This window comes from Odocoileus virginianus, unplaced genomic scaffold (assembly GCF_023699985.2).
Source record: "Odocoileus virginianus isolate 20LAN1187 ecotype Illinois unplaced genomic scaffold, Ovbor_1.2 Unplaced_Contig_5, whole genome shotgun sequence".
Lineage (NCBI taxonomy): Eukaryota > Metazoa > Chordata > Mammalia > Artiodactyla > Cervidae > Odocoileus > Odocoileus virginianus.
Window position 1 is genome coordinate 2477874 of NW_027224322.1, and position 15296 is coordinate 2493169.

Genomic DNA, 15296 nt, shown 5'->3' on the forward strand with positions numbered 1-15296 from the left:
AAAGGGATTCAGTCATGCATATACACATACGTATGCATGTTGTTCAGTCACTAAGTCATGGCCGACTCTTTGCGACCTCCACAGACCGCAGCACGCCAGGCCTCCCTCTCTATCACCAACTCCTGGAGTTAACTCACTCATGTCCATTGAGTTGATGATGCCATCCAACCGTCTCGTCCTCTGTTGTCCCCTTCTCCTCCTGCCCTCAATCATTCCCAGTATGTGTGTGTGTGTATACATATATATGTATATATACAGTCTTTTGCATATTCTTTTCCATTATGGTTTATCACAGAATACCAAAAATAGTTCCCTGTGTCCTACAGGAAGACCTTGCTGTTTATAAGAGTTTACATCTGCTAACCCCAAACTCCCAGTCCATGCTCCCCCACCTCCCTCCACGTCCCCTCTTGACTCTGGCCGTGTGGAGCAGTCCCCAGACCAGGGCTCTCCGTGGGCACCCCTGGGGTGTCGCCAGCTGTGTTCTGCGCCCGCTGCAGCTCCTCTCATGGGTGACCAACTTCAGAGCTTAGATCAGGCTCAGGTGCGATTTTGGGGGTTTGGCGGGACCACTTCATGAAGCAACTTGAAAATTCATGGATGTAAACACTGTGTTTCAATCTGTTAAAAAATTATTCTCCCTATGGATATTAGATGATCCTGTCTTTGGCCACTGGGAGTGAGCTTGCTTTGGCTCTCGAGTCCCTTTGTTGCTGGCGACCATCTTGATCTGCTTTGCTCTCTGGTATGAAAAGCCGTTCTGGATGCATCTTATCTGTTCCTCAACCCAGACCTAAAAGCATCTACTTCTCTCTGCAGGCCCCCTTCCTCTTCATGAGAAACGCTAGCTAGAGACCACAATCTGGCTGTTAGGCATGGTGGTTTCTAAGCCTTATCAGCAGTCAGAACCAAGAAGCTTTACTTTTAAGACAAGACACAGTACGAGTACAAACTGATACTCTTCACTCAAATTCACTTTTTTTCACTCAGATTCACTCAAATTGCTTTTTTTCTTTTTTCAGTAGATTTTTCTTTCCTTGTTTGTTTTTGGCTGTCCTGGGTGGTCGTGGCTGCACGGGCTTTTCTCTAGCTGTGGCACGCAGGTCTGCTCTCCGGTATGGAGCAAGGGCTTCTTGTTACGATGGTTTGTTTCTGCAGAGCACGGGCTCTGGGGTGCATGGGCTTCGGCTCTAGAGACCAGGCTCAATGGGAGCAGCACACGGGCTCTGCTGCTCCGAGGCGCCTGGGGTCCTCCCGGATCAGGGATTGAACCCGTGTCTCCTGCCTTGGCAGGTGGACTCTCTACCACTAGGCCACCAGGGAAGCCCCAGATCTGCTTGGTTTTTACTAAGTTTCATTATTGATGATACACCTTTATCCTACAGCAGAAGTCTCAACAATGCCTGACACAATTATTCGCTTGCTTTATCCCATAGCACAACAGCCTCAAAAACCTCACACTACTATCAACAACACGGTTACTGAAAATAATTTAAGATGAACTTTTAAAAAAGTCATTGAGTGACACAGATGTACAGGCAAAACAATGTTTTTGAAATATTTGGAAGGTGTTTACAGACAATGGAACATTCTGGCCATTCTCTTTGTCCTCAGGTTGTATGGATATACAATTGAAATACTGGATTTTTTTAATATAAATTTATTTATTTTAATTGGAGGCTAATTACTTTACAATATTGTAGTGGGTTTTGCCATACATTGACATGAGTCAGCCATGGGTGTACATGTGTCCCCATCCTGAACCCCCCTCCCTCTCCCTCCCCATCCCATCCCTCTGGGTCATCCCAGTGCACCAGCCCCGAGCACCCTGTCTCATGCATCGAAACTGGACTGGTGACCTATTTCACGTATGGTAATATACGTGTTTCAATGCCATTCCCCCAAATCATCCTACCCTCGCCCTCTCCCACAGAGTCCTCACTTGGAAGAATTTGGTAGGGTTATGCTACCAACTGATCTTGCAAATTAATTGTCTTCACCTTGCTTTCAAGAATCCCTTTTAAAATATAATGTAATTTAATTTAGTAATTGCATAAATATTTACCTGGTTCCAAAGCCAAATCTACAAACGAAAGTACATCCACCGAAGTCTAGTTTCAATCCCTCTCTCCCTTCACCTCTTTTCTGCCTAGTCCCTGTAGGTAGCAATTTAATTTTAAACAAATGTTATGGCTTATTCTTCCATTTGTAAAAATATAACCTTCTGCTCCTACATAAATACATGAGCATCAACATCCTTTTTTTTTCACCTAGCTGTATATCCGGGAGATAACCATATCCTCATGTACAAAAATATCTCTCTTCCCTTTTTGCAACTGCCCAGTTCTCCGTGGTGTGGATGGGACAGACTCCACGCCCCCAGAGCCCATGACAGATGTCTGAATGGGGTCCAGGCTGTCGCTGCCCCACAGCCCCGCAGGGTCAGCCTCTCCAGCACCTTCTCCCTAGTTCCGCCGTCCATCCATGGAGATTCCCAGAGGTGGGATAACGGGTTCAAAGGGCCCAGCTGGATGCTTTCCGGTGACCTCTGGGAGGTTGGATGCCAGAGGAGAGTGTGTGAGGGTGTCCCACCCCCACAGAGGGCTGTCAGACTTGGCTTTGGCCCATCTGACGGGGAGTGGGGCTGCCACGCCCTGTACACTGAGGGCCCCCTTTCGAGCCATTTACGTCTCTTCTCTGTGAACCGTCTGGCCGCCACTCTATCGGCTGGCATCTTGCCCACACTCCAGAGGGCCTCCTGCCTCAGCGTCGCTGGGGTGCAGATCACGTTGGGCTCCCCCGAGACAGACTAGCTCGTAGGAGCCTGAGTTGGAGGCCGCCTGCCCTTGGGGGCAGCAGGGGGCAGAGGACCCCCTCGTGGAGAGACAGAGCCCCGGGGTGCTCTGAACCTGGGTGCTGACTTCAACGCGAGGATGATGGGCCTGGGGCACACACCCACTCTCTGCCCACCAGACGCCCCAGCCTGAGGTCACCACCGGGAAGCAGGGCCTGGGAGCCACTGTCAGGCTGCAGGGGCCCCTGCAGGGAGTGGGTGCCTGGAGAGGAAGGGGGGCAGAGAGTGGGCAGGGGCTGCCGCTGCCTGGACGGGGCGGGCCCAGATGGCCATCTCTGCTGGGAAGGGAGGCCCGAGACCAGGCGGGCCCTGGTGGCCAAAGGCTGCAGGGAGGCAGTGTCCCCAGGAGGGAGGCTGGTGTGGGGCAGTGGTCCTTCCAGGCAGACAAACCCTGGGCAGAGAAAGGGGAAGGAAGCCCTCGGGGAGGCAGAAGCCTGCGGCCAGCTGTAGCAGCTCCTCACCGCCGTGGAGGATGGTGCGGGGAGGTCCCAGGGCTCAGAGCAGGAGGCAGAGCGGGCAGCTTGGCAGTCACCCTGGAGGAGGCCCCATGAGCCGCCTGGCACCCCTGCCCCCAGCCCAGCAAGGCCAGGGAGGCAGGGTGGTGCTCACGCATCCCTGCCCTGGGCTCTGTCTGCCTGTGGCGTCTGAGGTGGGTTTGCAGGAGGGGAGCTGCCCCTGGCCCTGGTCCCTGAGTAATGCTAGTGTTGGCAGAGTGGGGTGTCAGGACCAGGCGCTGGGAAGCCCAGGGCCCCCTGCCCGGCCTGTGGGTCTGACTCTGTGGGCCAGGACGACAGGTCCACCTCTCAGGCCCAACTACTCCCCAGGGGGGACCCGGAGGTGACCCTGGGGGCAGCCGGGCCAGGCCAGCAGAGCCTCTCAACGCCTTAGGGGCCCCAGCGTCCCTCGCTGCCCTGTGTGGTGTCTCTCCCTGGCGCAGGCCCCGCAGCTGGGGAAGGACTGGACACGCCTGGCTCAGCCTCTGCGGGCACCCTGGGGTCCCAGGGTGAAGGGCTGTGGAAGGGGCTACAGAGGACAGTGGGGCTGAGGGGGTCTGTCTGGGAGCACGAGGGGTCTGGGGGGCTTCGGGGCAGCGTGTGGTGAGAGCGCAGGGGCACCATGACGGCTGGATAGCAGGGCTGCCCGCCCCGGGCGCTGGAGTGGGACTGCGCGCCCTGGACGTGTGCCCTCTGGCCACCGGGCCCCTGGGCTGAGAGGCGGTCATAGATGGAGCAGGGGTCCAGAGCCTGGAGGGCGTCTGGTGCTCTGGTCGTCTGACCGGAGGACTCCGGGCTCCGCTGCCTGGGTGTGCTGGCTCCTTTCTGGAAACAGAGCGGTCGTCCCTGGGCCCCTCGGCCCCCGTCCTTCCAGGGTAGGAGGCGGGAGGGCCTGGGGTGCAGCACGAGCCAGAGGCCGCGGGCGGGCAGGCAGGCAGCGTGGCCACAGGATCCTCCTCAGCGTTTCCAAGCCCGCTGCTCCCCTGGGCCCAGCTGTGTCCCCCCGACTCCGTCCCTGGAGCAGGAACAGGAGCCTGTGTGGGGACAGCAGGGGGCCTGTCCCCCGCCCCGGGCACATCCGGGCCCCGAGGGTGGGCTGCTGGGCGCTCCCACCAGCCCCCTCCCCGCTCAGCCACTCAGCTGAGTGAAGGACACCGCGGGGCGGGGTGGCAGGAGGTGGGGTGCGGGTGGGTGAGCAGGCAGGTCTCGGGGCCACAGAGCGCTTCCTGGAATGATGGAGGTGGCTGCTGCAGGGGCTGCTCCGGGGGGAGTCCCCGGTGGCCCAGGGGGTCCCTGCCGCAGCCCAGTAGGTGAAGGCGGGAGGCGGGTTCCCTGGCGCCCAGCGCTTCTCACCTGAGGAGGCGGGTGGCAGAGCCGCTGGGGCTATGTGCCTGTCCCCTGCCCTCCGCCCTCACGGGTCGGGTCAGGGCCTTGGCTCTCCCTGCCCCGCAACCACTTCCGCGGCAGTCCCCATCTGCTAGGCTGGTGGTCAGTGTGCAGAGATGAGTCACGGGTCACATCCAAGGGCCTGCGGCGGCGGCAGGGTGAGCCTCACACAGGACAAGTCTCGAGTGGACGGCGTCTCATGTCAAAGAGCCGCACCCAGGCAGCCAGCCCCACGCCCACGTCCCGGGGCTGAGGGGCCAGCTCACCACCCACCTGCTGCAGACCCTTCCCCACTGCACACCACTTCTCCGTTTTTATAAACTTGTTTCATGGAAAAGTTCAACTGTATATTGAACTAGGGAGTCTAGTGCAGAGACGCTGAGGCCGCCTGGTCTTACAGCAAAGTCCCGTCCCCTGTGTCACCTCAGCCGGTGACTCCTGGGTGAGCGCCCAGCAGGCAGGAGTCCAGCCAGGGCACCATGATGGGCCCGAGGACAGAAGCCGGCCCCTGGCCCCTGCCCACGCTGGCTGATCCCCAGGTGGCTCTCGGCAGCCCAGAACTGCAGGGTCCCTCGGGGGCTGGGGCAGAGCTGGGCTCATCCAACTGCCCCTTTACGAGGGACCAGCCTGCAGGGAGACGGAGGGCGAGAGTCCAGGAAGAAACAGCGGATGGGGGGCGGAGTCCCAGACCCCCAGAGAGATGTGCCTGGAGGTGGAGTGGCCGTGGTGGGGGTGGCCCAGGGAGGGGAGGCGAGTGGGCAGCCTGGCCAGGAAGGGTCCAGTGCCCTCCCTCTCCTGCCCTCCTCTGGGACCCTGAGGCTGGTCTGGCGGCTCAGGGGACACCTGAGCCCAGGGTCTGTGGACAGCGTCGGGGGGGAGGGAGTGGGGAGCAGACCGCCCAGTTGAACACGGCCTGCGGTCTTCAGGTCTGGGGTGGAGTTCAAGGGTGTTTCCTCAAGATGGGGCCTCATTTTCCTGTGAGGTGGGGGGGAGGATGGCCCTCGGGCTGAGCGGTGAGCCTGGGGTGGGGGGAGGATGGCCCCCCAGGGGTGAGTGGTGAGCCCAGGGTGGAGTGAGGATGGGCCCCCAGGGGTGAGCGGTGAGCCCGGGGAGGAGTTAGGATGGCCCCCAAGGGTGAGCAGTGAGCCTGGGGTGAGGGGAGCTGTGAGGCCCACGGTGGGATGACCTGCAGATCCACCCCCTCCTCCCCTTCCCCTGGCAGCGTCCCCATCCCCGTCAATTTCCCAGGTGTCCCCCCTTCCTCCCACCCCCGCGTGGTGTCCCATAGTCACCCCTGCCTTGCCCGCTACAGTGACAGCATGGCAAATAACAGGCCCCGGGCAGGTTTGGGGCCAGACCAGTGGCGGGGTGGGGGTGGAGGGGTTGTTTCCCAGACCTGGTTTTGAGAAGAGGGGAACAGAAAGTGCTGGCAGCGACAGAAGGCTGAGCCCAAGGCCCAGAGGCCCGGCCCCCGGGGTGTCCTTGGTCCCCTCCCTAGGTGCCTGGGGCAGGGCTGGGGCTGGGCGAGGCTAGTGAGGTGCTGCCCCCACCCCCCCACCCCCATATCTAAGGGCCCGCGGTCAGTAATCAGAGTAAACTGTCCTCCCTGCACTATACCGGAGATAAGGCAAGGTCCAGGAAGAACGAAGAAGCAGTGTTCGTGTTAGACCAGCACTCCTTTGCCTCAGGCTGGGGGGCGGCAGTGACAGGAGCCCCTGCGCCCACACCAGTGGCCACATCTCCCCACGGACAGCGCTACTCCCCTCCGCCCAGCTGCGCCCAGATTGTGAAAGGCTGGCCTGCCCCGCCTCCAGCCTCCCCTTCCAGCGCGGAGACACCACGGCTCCCGCCCTTCCATCTTCCAGGAAGCCCCTCCCCACTCCGCCCCGCCCACCTCCCAGGTCCAGCTTCAGGGCTGCCTTCTTCTGGAAGCGTCCTGGTCCTGACCTGCCCTCCGTGAACCCCACGAGGTAAGTGTAGGCTCCCCCTGTGCCGGGCGCATCCCCCTGGGCCATCTCCCCACTGCCCTGCCAGCCGTGTCCAGCGTGGTGCCCACGAGTGAGGCGGCTGGGGCGGGCATGGAAGGGGCAGACCAGCGTAGAGCAAGACCAGGATGGGCGCAGAGTCACGGAGCCCTGGGGGGGACCGCTGGGGGGTCAAGGCCCTCGGCCAGTGGCCGCACTGCGCAGCTCGTGACATCCCACCTGGGTGTCCTCAGGTCCTTCGCCCTCGTTCTGGGTCAGTCCTGAGTCCCCCGCTCTCAGGGCTTTGTTCCCTCCTGGCCCCCAATGGTGGGGACATCACTCCCACTCCAGATGAGGAGGCCTGGGGTGGGGGTGGTGGAGGACAGTGGGTCCCGGAGGCAGTGAGGTTCTGGGGGGTGAGGATGGGATGGGGATGGGGGCTCTGGGCACGCCCGGCAGCCTCCTTGGGAGCGACTCTGCCTCCCGGGCACTTCCCTGGAAGAGGTTGCATCTGGACAAGGCAGTGATGCCAACCTCCAATCTCAGGAGCATGTCCCCCCGCTGCAGCGTTGCTGGCAGTCTTTTCTCTCAAACTCCAACCATTGCGAGGGGTGAAGGGCCAGGACACGGGGGAAGGAGGAGCCCCCTGCGGTCAGTCCGGCACTAGGACTCCTGCCCCCGTCAGGCTGCCACCACGGCTCTCGGGCAGGTGTGAAGCAGAAGAGGCAGGTGCTGGGACCAGGGGCGCTGAGCAGTGAGGGTGGGGGGCCTCGGAGACGGAGCTCTGTCTGAGCCCGAGTCCTGAAGAGGCAGCGGGGCCACGGGCCCTGCCCTGTCCTGCTCTGCGGAGGGTGCCTTAGGGTTCTCGGCCCGCCCGGCAGTGGGAATGGGTCTCGTCTGGATTCTGGAGCCCGCCTGGTGGGGCCAGGCCTCTTGGACCCCCGGGGACCCAGTGGACCTGGAGGAAAGGACCCAGCCCTGCCCTCCCTCCACAGTGGGGGGATGGTGAGTCGGCTGCAGGCCTGTGGGCTGGGGCGGCGGGGGGGCTGCACCCCACTCCAGGCTGCAGCCACTCATGTTTACACGCGCCTGCTCTGGGCCAAGACTCTGCTTGTTTCCGGGCTCTGGCCACCCAGTTGGATTCCTCCATTGGGCCCTGCTGACCCGTGAATGGGACTTGTTGAGGCCCTTCTGTGCAGGAGCAGGTGGGGTCCCAGCCACAGGCCAGGACAAGGACACGAGAAAAATTCAGAAGTTCTACGGCTGAACGTCAGGTTGCAGAGGGGCGCACAGGGCTGCGGAGGCTGGGGGCTGGTGGGGAGGGGATGGTCAGAGAGGAGGGACGCCAGGGGAGGAGCCCACAGTGGGACCCTCCAGCCTGGTCTGCAGGGTGAGCCCAGGCCCCTCCTCAGGGCACGGTACCTGGTTCCCAAGTCAGGAGGCCAGCCAGGCCCCTTCATGGAGCCCCAGGTTCTGCCTGTGGAAACGGGCAGGGTGGGGTCGAACTCGCCCCAGCCCCTCACAGGCCATGCCGGGAGAGGTGCTGAGGTCCGGTGCAGAGGACCCAGGCCCAGGGGACAAGGCGCTGCCCTCAGGTGCAGGGGGAGGGCAGAGCAATCCCTTTGAGCAAGATCTGGGGCCCTGAGCTCAGAGGGGAGGGAATGGAACTCCAGAGGGCCTGGAGAAGCGGTGGAGAGAACATTCTAGAAGGGGAGCAGGTGGTCTGCAAGGACGGCTTCTGAGGAGGGGCAGTGAGGAGGCTAGCTGGTGGAGGGGCGGGGGGAGTGGGGCCCTGGTGCAGAGCAGCAGGAAGCCCACCTGGAGTGGGCTGTGCCGGGGTGCTCTGCGTGCGAAGGTGCAGGGCCTTCCTGCCAGGATGCGGGGGTGGGTGGGGACACTGACCGCAGACACGCGGCCCCGCCCAGGAGATGACAGGAAGGTGCCTCTGCACCGAGGGAAGTCTGGACCACCGGCTCCGCTGTCTCCAGAAAGACCACTGCTTCTCTGGGCTGTCAACAGAGGTGGCCACTGGAACCCCACTTCCTCCCCCAGGAATCTCCCAGGCAGCCCAGGTCTGGGCCGGCACAGGCAGTGGGGAGTCCCATGCGCTGTCAGTGTCGTCAGCCCGCCCACTGCCTGCCAGCGTTAAGGAGGGGTGCAGTCAGGACAGTGTGGGGGCCCGGCTCACCCAGCCCTGCTTCCCTACCAGCCCTTCGGCAGCACCTGTCGAGGCGTCAGCAGCTCAGGAGGGAACCAGTGGGTCAGGTCAGTGCCCGCAGGGCCCGGGGGCCTCAGAGGGTGAGGGTGAGGGGGCCTCAGAGGTGAGGGCTGTGACGGGGTCTCAGAGGGTGAGGGCTGTGATGGGGTCTCAGAGGGTGAGGGTGAGGGGGCCTCAGAGGTGAGGGCTGTGACGGGGTCTCAGAGGGTGAGGGTGAGGGGGTCTCAGAGGTGAGGGCTGTGACGGGGTCTCAGAGGGTGAGGGCTGTGACGGGGTCTCAGAGGGTGAGGGTGAGGGGGTCTCAGAGGTGAGGGCTGTGACGGGGTCTCAGAGGGTGAGGGTGAGGGGGCCTCAGGGGTGAGGGGGCCTCAGGGGTGAGGGCTGTGACGGGGTCTCAGATGGTGAGGGTGAGGGCGTCTCAGAGGTGAGGGCTGTGACGGGGTCTCAGAAGATGAGGGTGAGGGGGTCTCAGAGGTGAGGGCTGTGACGGGGTCTCAGAGGGTGAGGGTGAGGGGGCCTCAGAAGTGAGGGCTGTGATGGGGTCTCAGAGGGGTGAGGGCTGTGACGGGGTCTCAGAGGGTGAGGGTGAGGGGGTCTCAGAGGTGAGGGCTGTGACAGGGTCTCAGAGGGTGAGGGTGAGGGGGCCTCAGAGGTGAGGGCTATGACGGGGTCTGGGTCTCACAGGGTGAGGGCTGTGACGGGGTCTCAGAGGGTGAGGGCTGTGATGGGGTCTAGAGGGGTGAGGGCTGTGACAGGGTCTCAGAGGGGTGAGGGCTGTGACAGGGTCTCAGAGGGTGAGGGTGAGGGGGCCTCAGAGATGAGGGCTGTGAAGGGGTCTCAGAGGGTGAGGGTGAGGGGGTCTCAGAGGGTGAGGGCTGTGACGGGGTCTTAGAGGGGTGAGGGCTGTGACGGGGTCTCAGCAGGTGAGGGCTGTGACAGGGTCTCAGAAGATGAGGGTGAGGGGGTCTCAGAGGTGAGGGCTGTGACGGGGTCTCAGAGGGTGAGGGTGAGGGGGTCTCAGAGGGTGAGGGCTGTGACGGGGTCTCAGAGGGTGAGGGCTGTGATGGGGTCTAGAGGGGTGAGGGCTGTGACGGGGTCTCAGAGGGTGAGGGTGAGGGGGTCTCAGAGGGTGAGGGCTGTGACGGGGTCTAGAGGGGTGAGGGCTGTGACGGGGTCTCAGAGGGTGAGGGTGAGGGGGTCTCAGAGGGTGAGGGCTGTGACGGGGTCTCAGAGGGTGAGGGCTGTGATGGGGTCTAGAGGGGTGAGGGCTGTGACGGGGTCTCAGAGGGTGAGGGTGAGGGGGTCTCAGAGGGTGAGGGCTGTGACGGGGTCTCAGAGGGTGAGGGCTGTGATGGGGTCTCAGAGGGTGAGGGTGAGGGGGCCTCAGAGGTGAGGGCTGTGAAGGGGTCTCAGAGGGTGAGGGTGAGGGGGTCTCAGAAGGTGAGGGCTGTGACGGGGTCTCAGAGGGTGAGGGTGACGGGGTCTCAGCAGGTGAAGGCTGTGCCGGGGTTCTGAACCTCAGCAGGGTAACCTGTAGGAACAGCCCTGTGGGGGCTGATGATCTGGCACCAGGACGTCACTCGTGGGCCGGAATGCAGAGGAACTTAGGGTGATCCTGGGACCTGGGCTCCCCTCACTCGAGCCTCTGAAGTCTCTCATGGGCTGAGACCAGCATCTGAAGCTAGGAGAGAAGGGGTCTGAGGGGGGCCCTAGCACAGCGAACGCGACTTTGTGAAACTCGTCCTGGGCCCTGGGCTATTTCTAAGTTGGGGTCCCAGCTCCAGAGGACCCCTTGGCACCCGGACAACAGGGGTCAGCACTCCACTCTCTACCCCAGATCCCACTTAGGGCGTGGGACTGACAAAGGCACCTCTGCCGCACCGAGGGTGGCTTCCCACCCGCTGTGGGAGCAGGAAGCGCAGCCTCTGGGGTGCTGCCCCCCGCCTGCGGCTGCCTCCCCCAGCAGGAAGTGGCGGTGCCCCCACAGCTGAGTGGTCTGAGCCCCGGCCGCCCCCCACCCCTGCCCAGGGGCCCCGTGCCTTCGCCTGGGGCAGGCAGGACCTGAGTGGGTTGCCATGGCTTCTGGGGACCCCATGCTGTTTGAGCTGGACTTTGGGACTTGAGCCCCCAAACCTTTTTCACCCCAAGGGAGAGGCCCTATGAACAGGGCATTTCCTCCAAGTGTCAGGTGCACCCTGATAATCTTGCAGAAATACTGTCCTTCTCCCTGACAGTCATTATAAAAGGGGAAATGTAAAGAGGGCAGCTAGGTTTTTTAAGTTTCCCTCTTCAAATATTGGGCCACACGAGGCTGGACTGAAGCTGACACCCCCATGAGTGTGGAGCAGGACCAGCCCCGAGATAGCCGTCTGGGTAGAGGGCATGCAGTGAGGGGCAGGCCTGCCCCCCTGCTGTCCTGGGCAGCGCCCTGGGCTGCGATGACCATCCGCTGCTGCAGGCCTCGCTGCCCAGAGTAGCGAGGGGTCGTCCCGGACGCCGCCTGGGTGGGGAGACGGCCCGGAGGCGCGCATGGCAGGATCACCGGGTGCTCCCAGCAGGCTCGAGCGTTCTCGGCTGGGGGTAGGCAGGCAGGCAGGGAGGACCCCAGCAGTTGTCTCAGTGGGTTCTGGAGTCTGGGGAGCCTGCCTGCATGGGCCTGTGGTCACAGACCAAGGAGGGAACAAGCAGAATCCTTCAAACATGAGGAGAGAGGTTTCACACACAGTGGAAGCATTCGTGAAACTTGAATTGCTGGCAAATGGGCACTTAAAATTCAGAAGGGATTTAACAGGATAATTGGGCAGAATATTTCCGCTCCTACTCTCTGCGGTCTGTGCGCCAGCTCCCCTAATGGACTGTGGCCTGGACATTCCCAGGGGGCTGTGGCTCAGGAAATGAGTGCCCCACTTGCAACCCTGGCACCCATGAGCCTGATACTGCCGCCTCTGGGTGCTTCTCCCCTTCCTGTGTGTGAGGGGGGACAGGGGAGCAGACTCCACCCCGCCTGGCCATGATGCTCCCCCCCCAATGGACTGAACCCCCTTCTCAACCTCGCCCGAAGGTCAGGGAGCCCCCAGGGGGCCTGGTGCTCATGGAGGGAGGAAGGCTTCTCCCCCCACCCTTCCAGGCCCTTCCAGCCAGAGGAACCAAATGGGGGTGGGAGGGGTCCGGAGGGTGCCTGTCACTCGCACAGGCGTGCTCCACGGTCCCACACATCTGACACCCATGCCTCTGGGTGCTGCCCAGCTCAGGGGGCCACACCAGGAACGTCAGACCGCTGACCAAGTCCATCCCCACCCTGGTGAGCTGGTCCTGGCAGTCCTGGGCTGTCATGGAGCGTGTGCAGGGGAGCGAGAGGTGTGGAGGGTGAGGCTGTGTAGGGGCTTCTGACGATGACCGGGTGGAGGTCACCCAGCAACACCCTGAGGCCACCAGAACCACAGGGCGGCCCTGACCACAGGGAACTCAAGGGGACTCCTGAGCCAGATGGGGCGTCAGGCGAGTCTAGGTCAGCCTGAGGGCAGCTGGGGAGGCTCTTGGAGGGGAGGAGGGAGGGAGGCTGGGAACCGGGCACCCAACCACCATCCCCTCAGCAAGAGGACAAAGCACAGGAGGGAGAGAGGGGCTGGGCTTTTCGGGAGGGCTGAGCCGCGGCCCCTGCTGCCCTGGACCTCAGTAGCCAGGAAGGGCCCGGTCGGGAGATGCCCGCCCTGCTGAGGAGCAGGAGTGCGTCGGACGCGGGTGCCTCCTGCAGCCAGGTTTGCGGAGGAGGTGGAGGGGGGCAGTGAGCTGCCCTGGGACCCCACAGGCCCTTCAGTCTACCAGCTTTCAGACTCCAGGGCTCCCTGGGGTCCCTGTCTTGCAGTTGCCTCTGAACCCCCCTGGTGAGAATGGCACTGGGCTGGCGCGAGGCTGGCCACCCCTGGGTCCCCGTCCTGAGATCGGGTGGAGTCGGCATGGCTGGGGCTGGAGGTGGACCGTGCACTCCCTCTGTCTCTCTGCCCAGCAGCCAGCAGGTCCCTGCAGAGGCAGGCTCAGGCACGGGGACCTGGGTCCAGCCCTGGGCTGGCTCCCCAAGCCATCTCAGGCCCAAGGGCCTCTGAAGGCCTTGGTTTCCCACAGGTGCCTCGGGGCTTCTTGGGGTGTCTTCCTTGGGCAGGTGAACTTGGGGCTCCTGAGGTGGTGGGGGGCCTGGGGTCCCCCTGCTGGCCTACCCACCTCACACCCTGCTCCCGCTCTGCAGCCCCGGGATCATGAATAACAGCAACTGCAGCTCCTGGGAGTCCCCAGCGGTTGAGCAAGTCTTTCTCACCTACACGGGCGGGCTCCTGGCTCTTGGCCTGCTGCTCAACGGCCTGGCGCTCTGGGTGTTGTGCTGGCGCCTGCCGCGCTGGACAGAGACCCGCATCTACATGGCCAACCTGGCTGTGGCCGACCTCTGCCTGCTCTGTGCCCTGCCCTTCTTCCTGCGCTTCCGGAAGACCTCTCAGGACACGCCGCTCTGCCAGCTCTCCCAGGCCGCCTTCCTGCTCAACAGGTACATGAGCATCAGCCTGGTCATGGCCATCGCCGTGGACCGCTACTTGGCCGTGCGGCACCCCCTGCACGCCCGCGGGCTCCGCTCTCCGGGCCAGGCTGCGGCCGTGTGCGCCGCGCTCTGGGTGGTGGTCCTCGGCTCCCTGGCGCTCCACTGGTTCCTGGACGTGCAGGACGGTGGCTTCTGCTTCGCCGTCCGCTCCAGGCGGAACACCTACACCGCGGTCTTCCCACTGCTGGGCTTCTACCTGCCGCTGGCCGTGCTGGTCTTCTGCTCTCTGCAGGTGGTGACCGCCCTGACCCAGAGGCCCGAGGCTAACCCGGGCCAGGCGGAAGCCACACGGAAAGCCTCTCGCATGGTCCTGGCGAACCTGGTTATCTTCGTGGTCTGCTTTCTGCCCTTCCACATGGTGCTGACCATGCGCGTGGCCCTGGGCCTGGAGACCTGTGCCATTAAGATGGCCATCAAGATCACTAGCAGACTCTCAGATGCCAACTGCTGCCTGGACGCCATCTGCTACTACTTCATGGCCAAGGAGTTCCAGGAGGCGTCTGTGTCAACCACATCCCCCAGAGTCAAGGCCCACAAGAGCAAGGACACTCTGACTGTGACCCTGACCTAGGAGATGAGCCATGGGCCCCCCTGCTGGGGGGACCAGTGACCAGAGACAAGGAGCCCCACGATCTGCCCTGAACTCGCTGTGGGCCGTGGGCTGGGGGCACTCTCAGGAGGCTCAACTCAGCAGGACAACCTGGGCATGGAGCCTGGGGAGGCAACAGCCCCACCCCTGGGGCAGAAGCGGAACAAGGATGAGGACAGGAGGCCTGGGGCCTGAGCAGGGCCAAGCCCAGGGACCCTGCTGCGTCCAGAGCCTGGCACACTTGGGGCACCGGGAGGTGGGTGTCTGCCGGGTGCCTGAGGCTCTGATGGCCAGCCTTCTGCTACTGCCCCACAGGGGCCAGAATAAAGCTCTCCACTGGGGCTCTGTGCCACCCATGGCCGCGTAGTGGGAGGTGGAGCGCCTGCGGTGTCTTCCAGGTGGCTTTCTAGGGCTTTCCACTTGGGGGCTCTCCATGGGCCCTGCCAGCTGTTTCCCACCCTGGCCCACTCCTCATTATCTTGGCGGCTGCCGCCAGGCAGGGCTGGTCCTCAGCTGCCTTGTCGGCCCCAGGCCCGGCCCAGGCCCTGGTGTGGGCAGCTGGCCCTGAGCTCCTAGTCCAGGTGTAGGGAGAGGTGGGGACAGTTAACTTCTGTGTCGGCAGGGGACACGGGCGTCCACAAGGGCCAGACGTGGAGTCCCAGGAGCCATCTGGGGCCTCAGCCTGGGTGTTAGGAGCTGCTGTAGACAGAGACAGTCTCTGGGACAGAGAAAAGTGAGAGATGGGAGAGAAGGAGAGACAGATGGGGAGAAAGCAAGAGAGAATGGGGGTGAGGGAGCAGGCTTGGGTAGTTTGGAGGAAAGAAAGGGGGGACAGTGACAGGGACAGGACGAGAGAGGAAGACGGATAGCAGAGCGAGACAGAAGGAGCCTCCGAGGAGCCGAGCAGGGAGCACGAGGGCAGAGCCGGGAGGAGGGGCGGAGAGACTGACAGACAGACGATGGCTCAGCCTGCTGTCCCCCAGGCCCAGGTCCCCTCTGCTCTCCTGCCACCCGGGAACCCCAAGGGCCAGCCTGGGACCCCTTCTGGCCCCTCAGAGCATCCCCAAGAGTGGGTGGAGGTCAGGGGTTCTTGAGGAAGGACCAGAACCAGCTCTTCCGGCCAGAGGAGTTTGGGACCGCACACCCACGGACACAGGAGGAAGGACCTTCCAGGAGTCATGTGGTCTGGGGCAGATGGGGTAA

The 15296-nt window shown here is 62.9% G+C and overlaps 1 protein-coding gene across 3 annotated transcripts; it reads left to right on the forward strand.

Annotated features, from left to right (window-relative positions):
- The first annotated feature begins 3287 nt into the window (after window positions 1-3287).
- Window positions 3288-14434, forward strand: GPR35 (G protein-coupled receptor 35). Of its 3 annotated transcripts, none has more exons than XM_070463604.1 (2): window positions 3288-3503; window positions 13160-14434. In XM_070463604.1, exon 2 carries the CDS (start codon window positions 13170-13172, stop codon window positions 14073-14075), a length of 906 nt encoding a protein of 301 aa, XP_070319705.1. In that variant the 5' UTR covers window positions 3288-3503; window positions 13160-13169; the 3' UTR covers window positions 14076-14434. The 3 variants fall into 3 exon arrangements, with proteins under 3 accessions (XP_070319705.1, XP_070319704.1, XP_070319703.1); XM_070463603.1 differs by lacking the exon at window positions 3288-3503 and adding an exon at window positions 6319-6704; XM_070463602.1 differs by lacking the exon at window positions 3288-3503 and adding an exon at window positions 8637-8963.
- The last annotated feature ends 862 nt before the right edge of the window (window positions 14435-15296 follow it).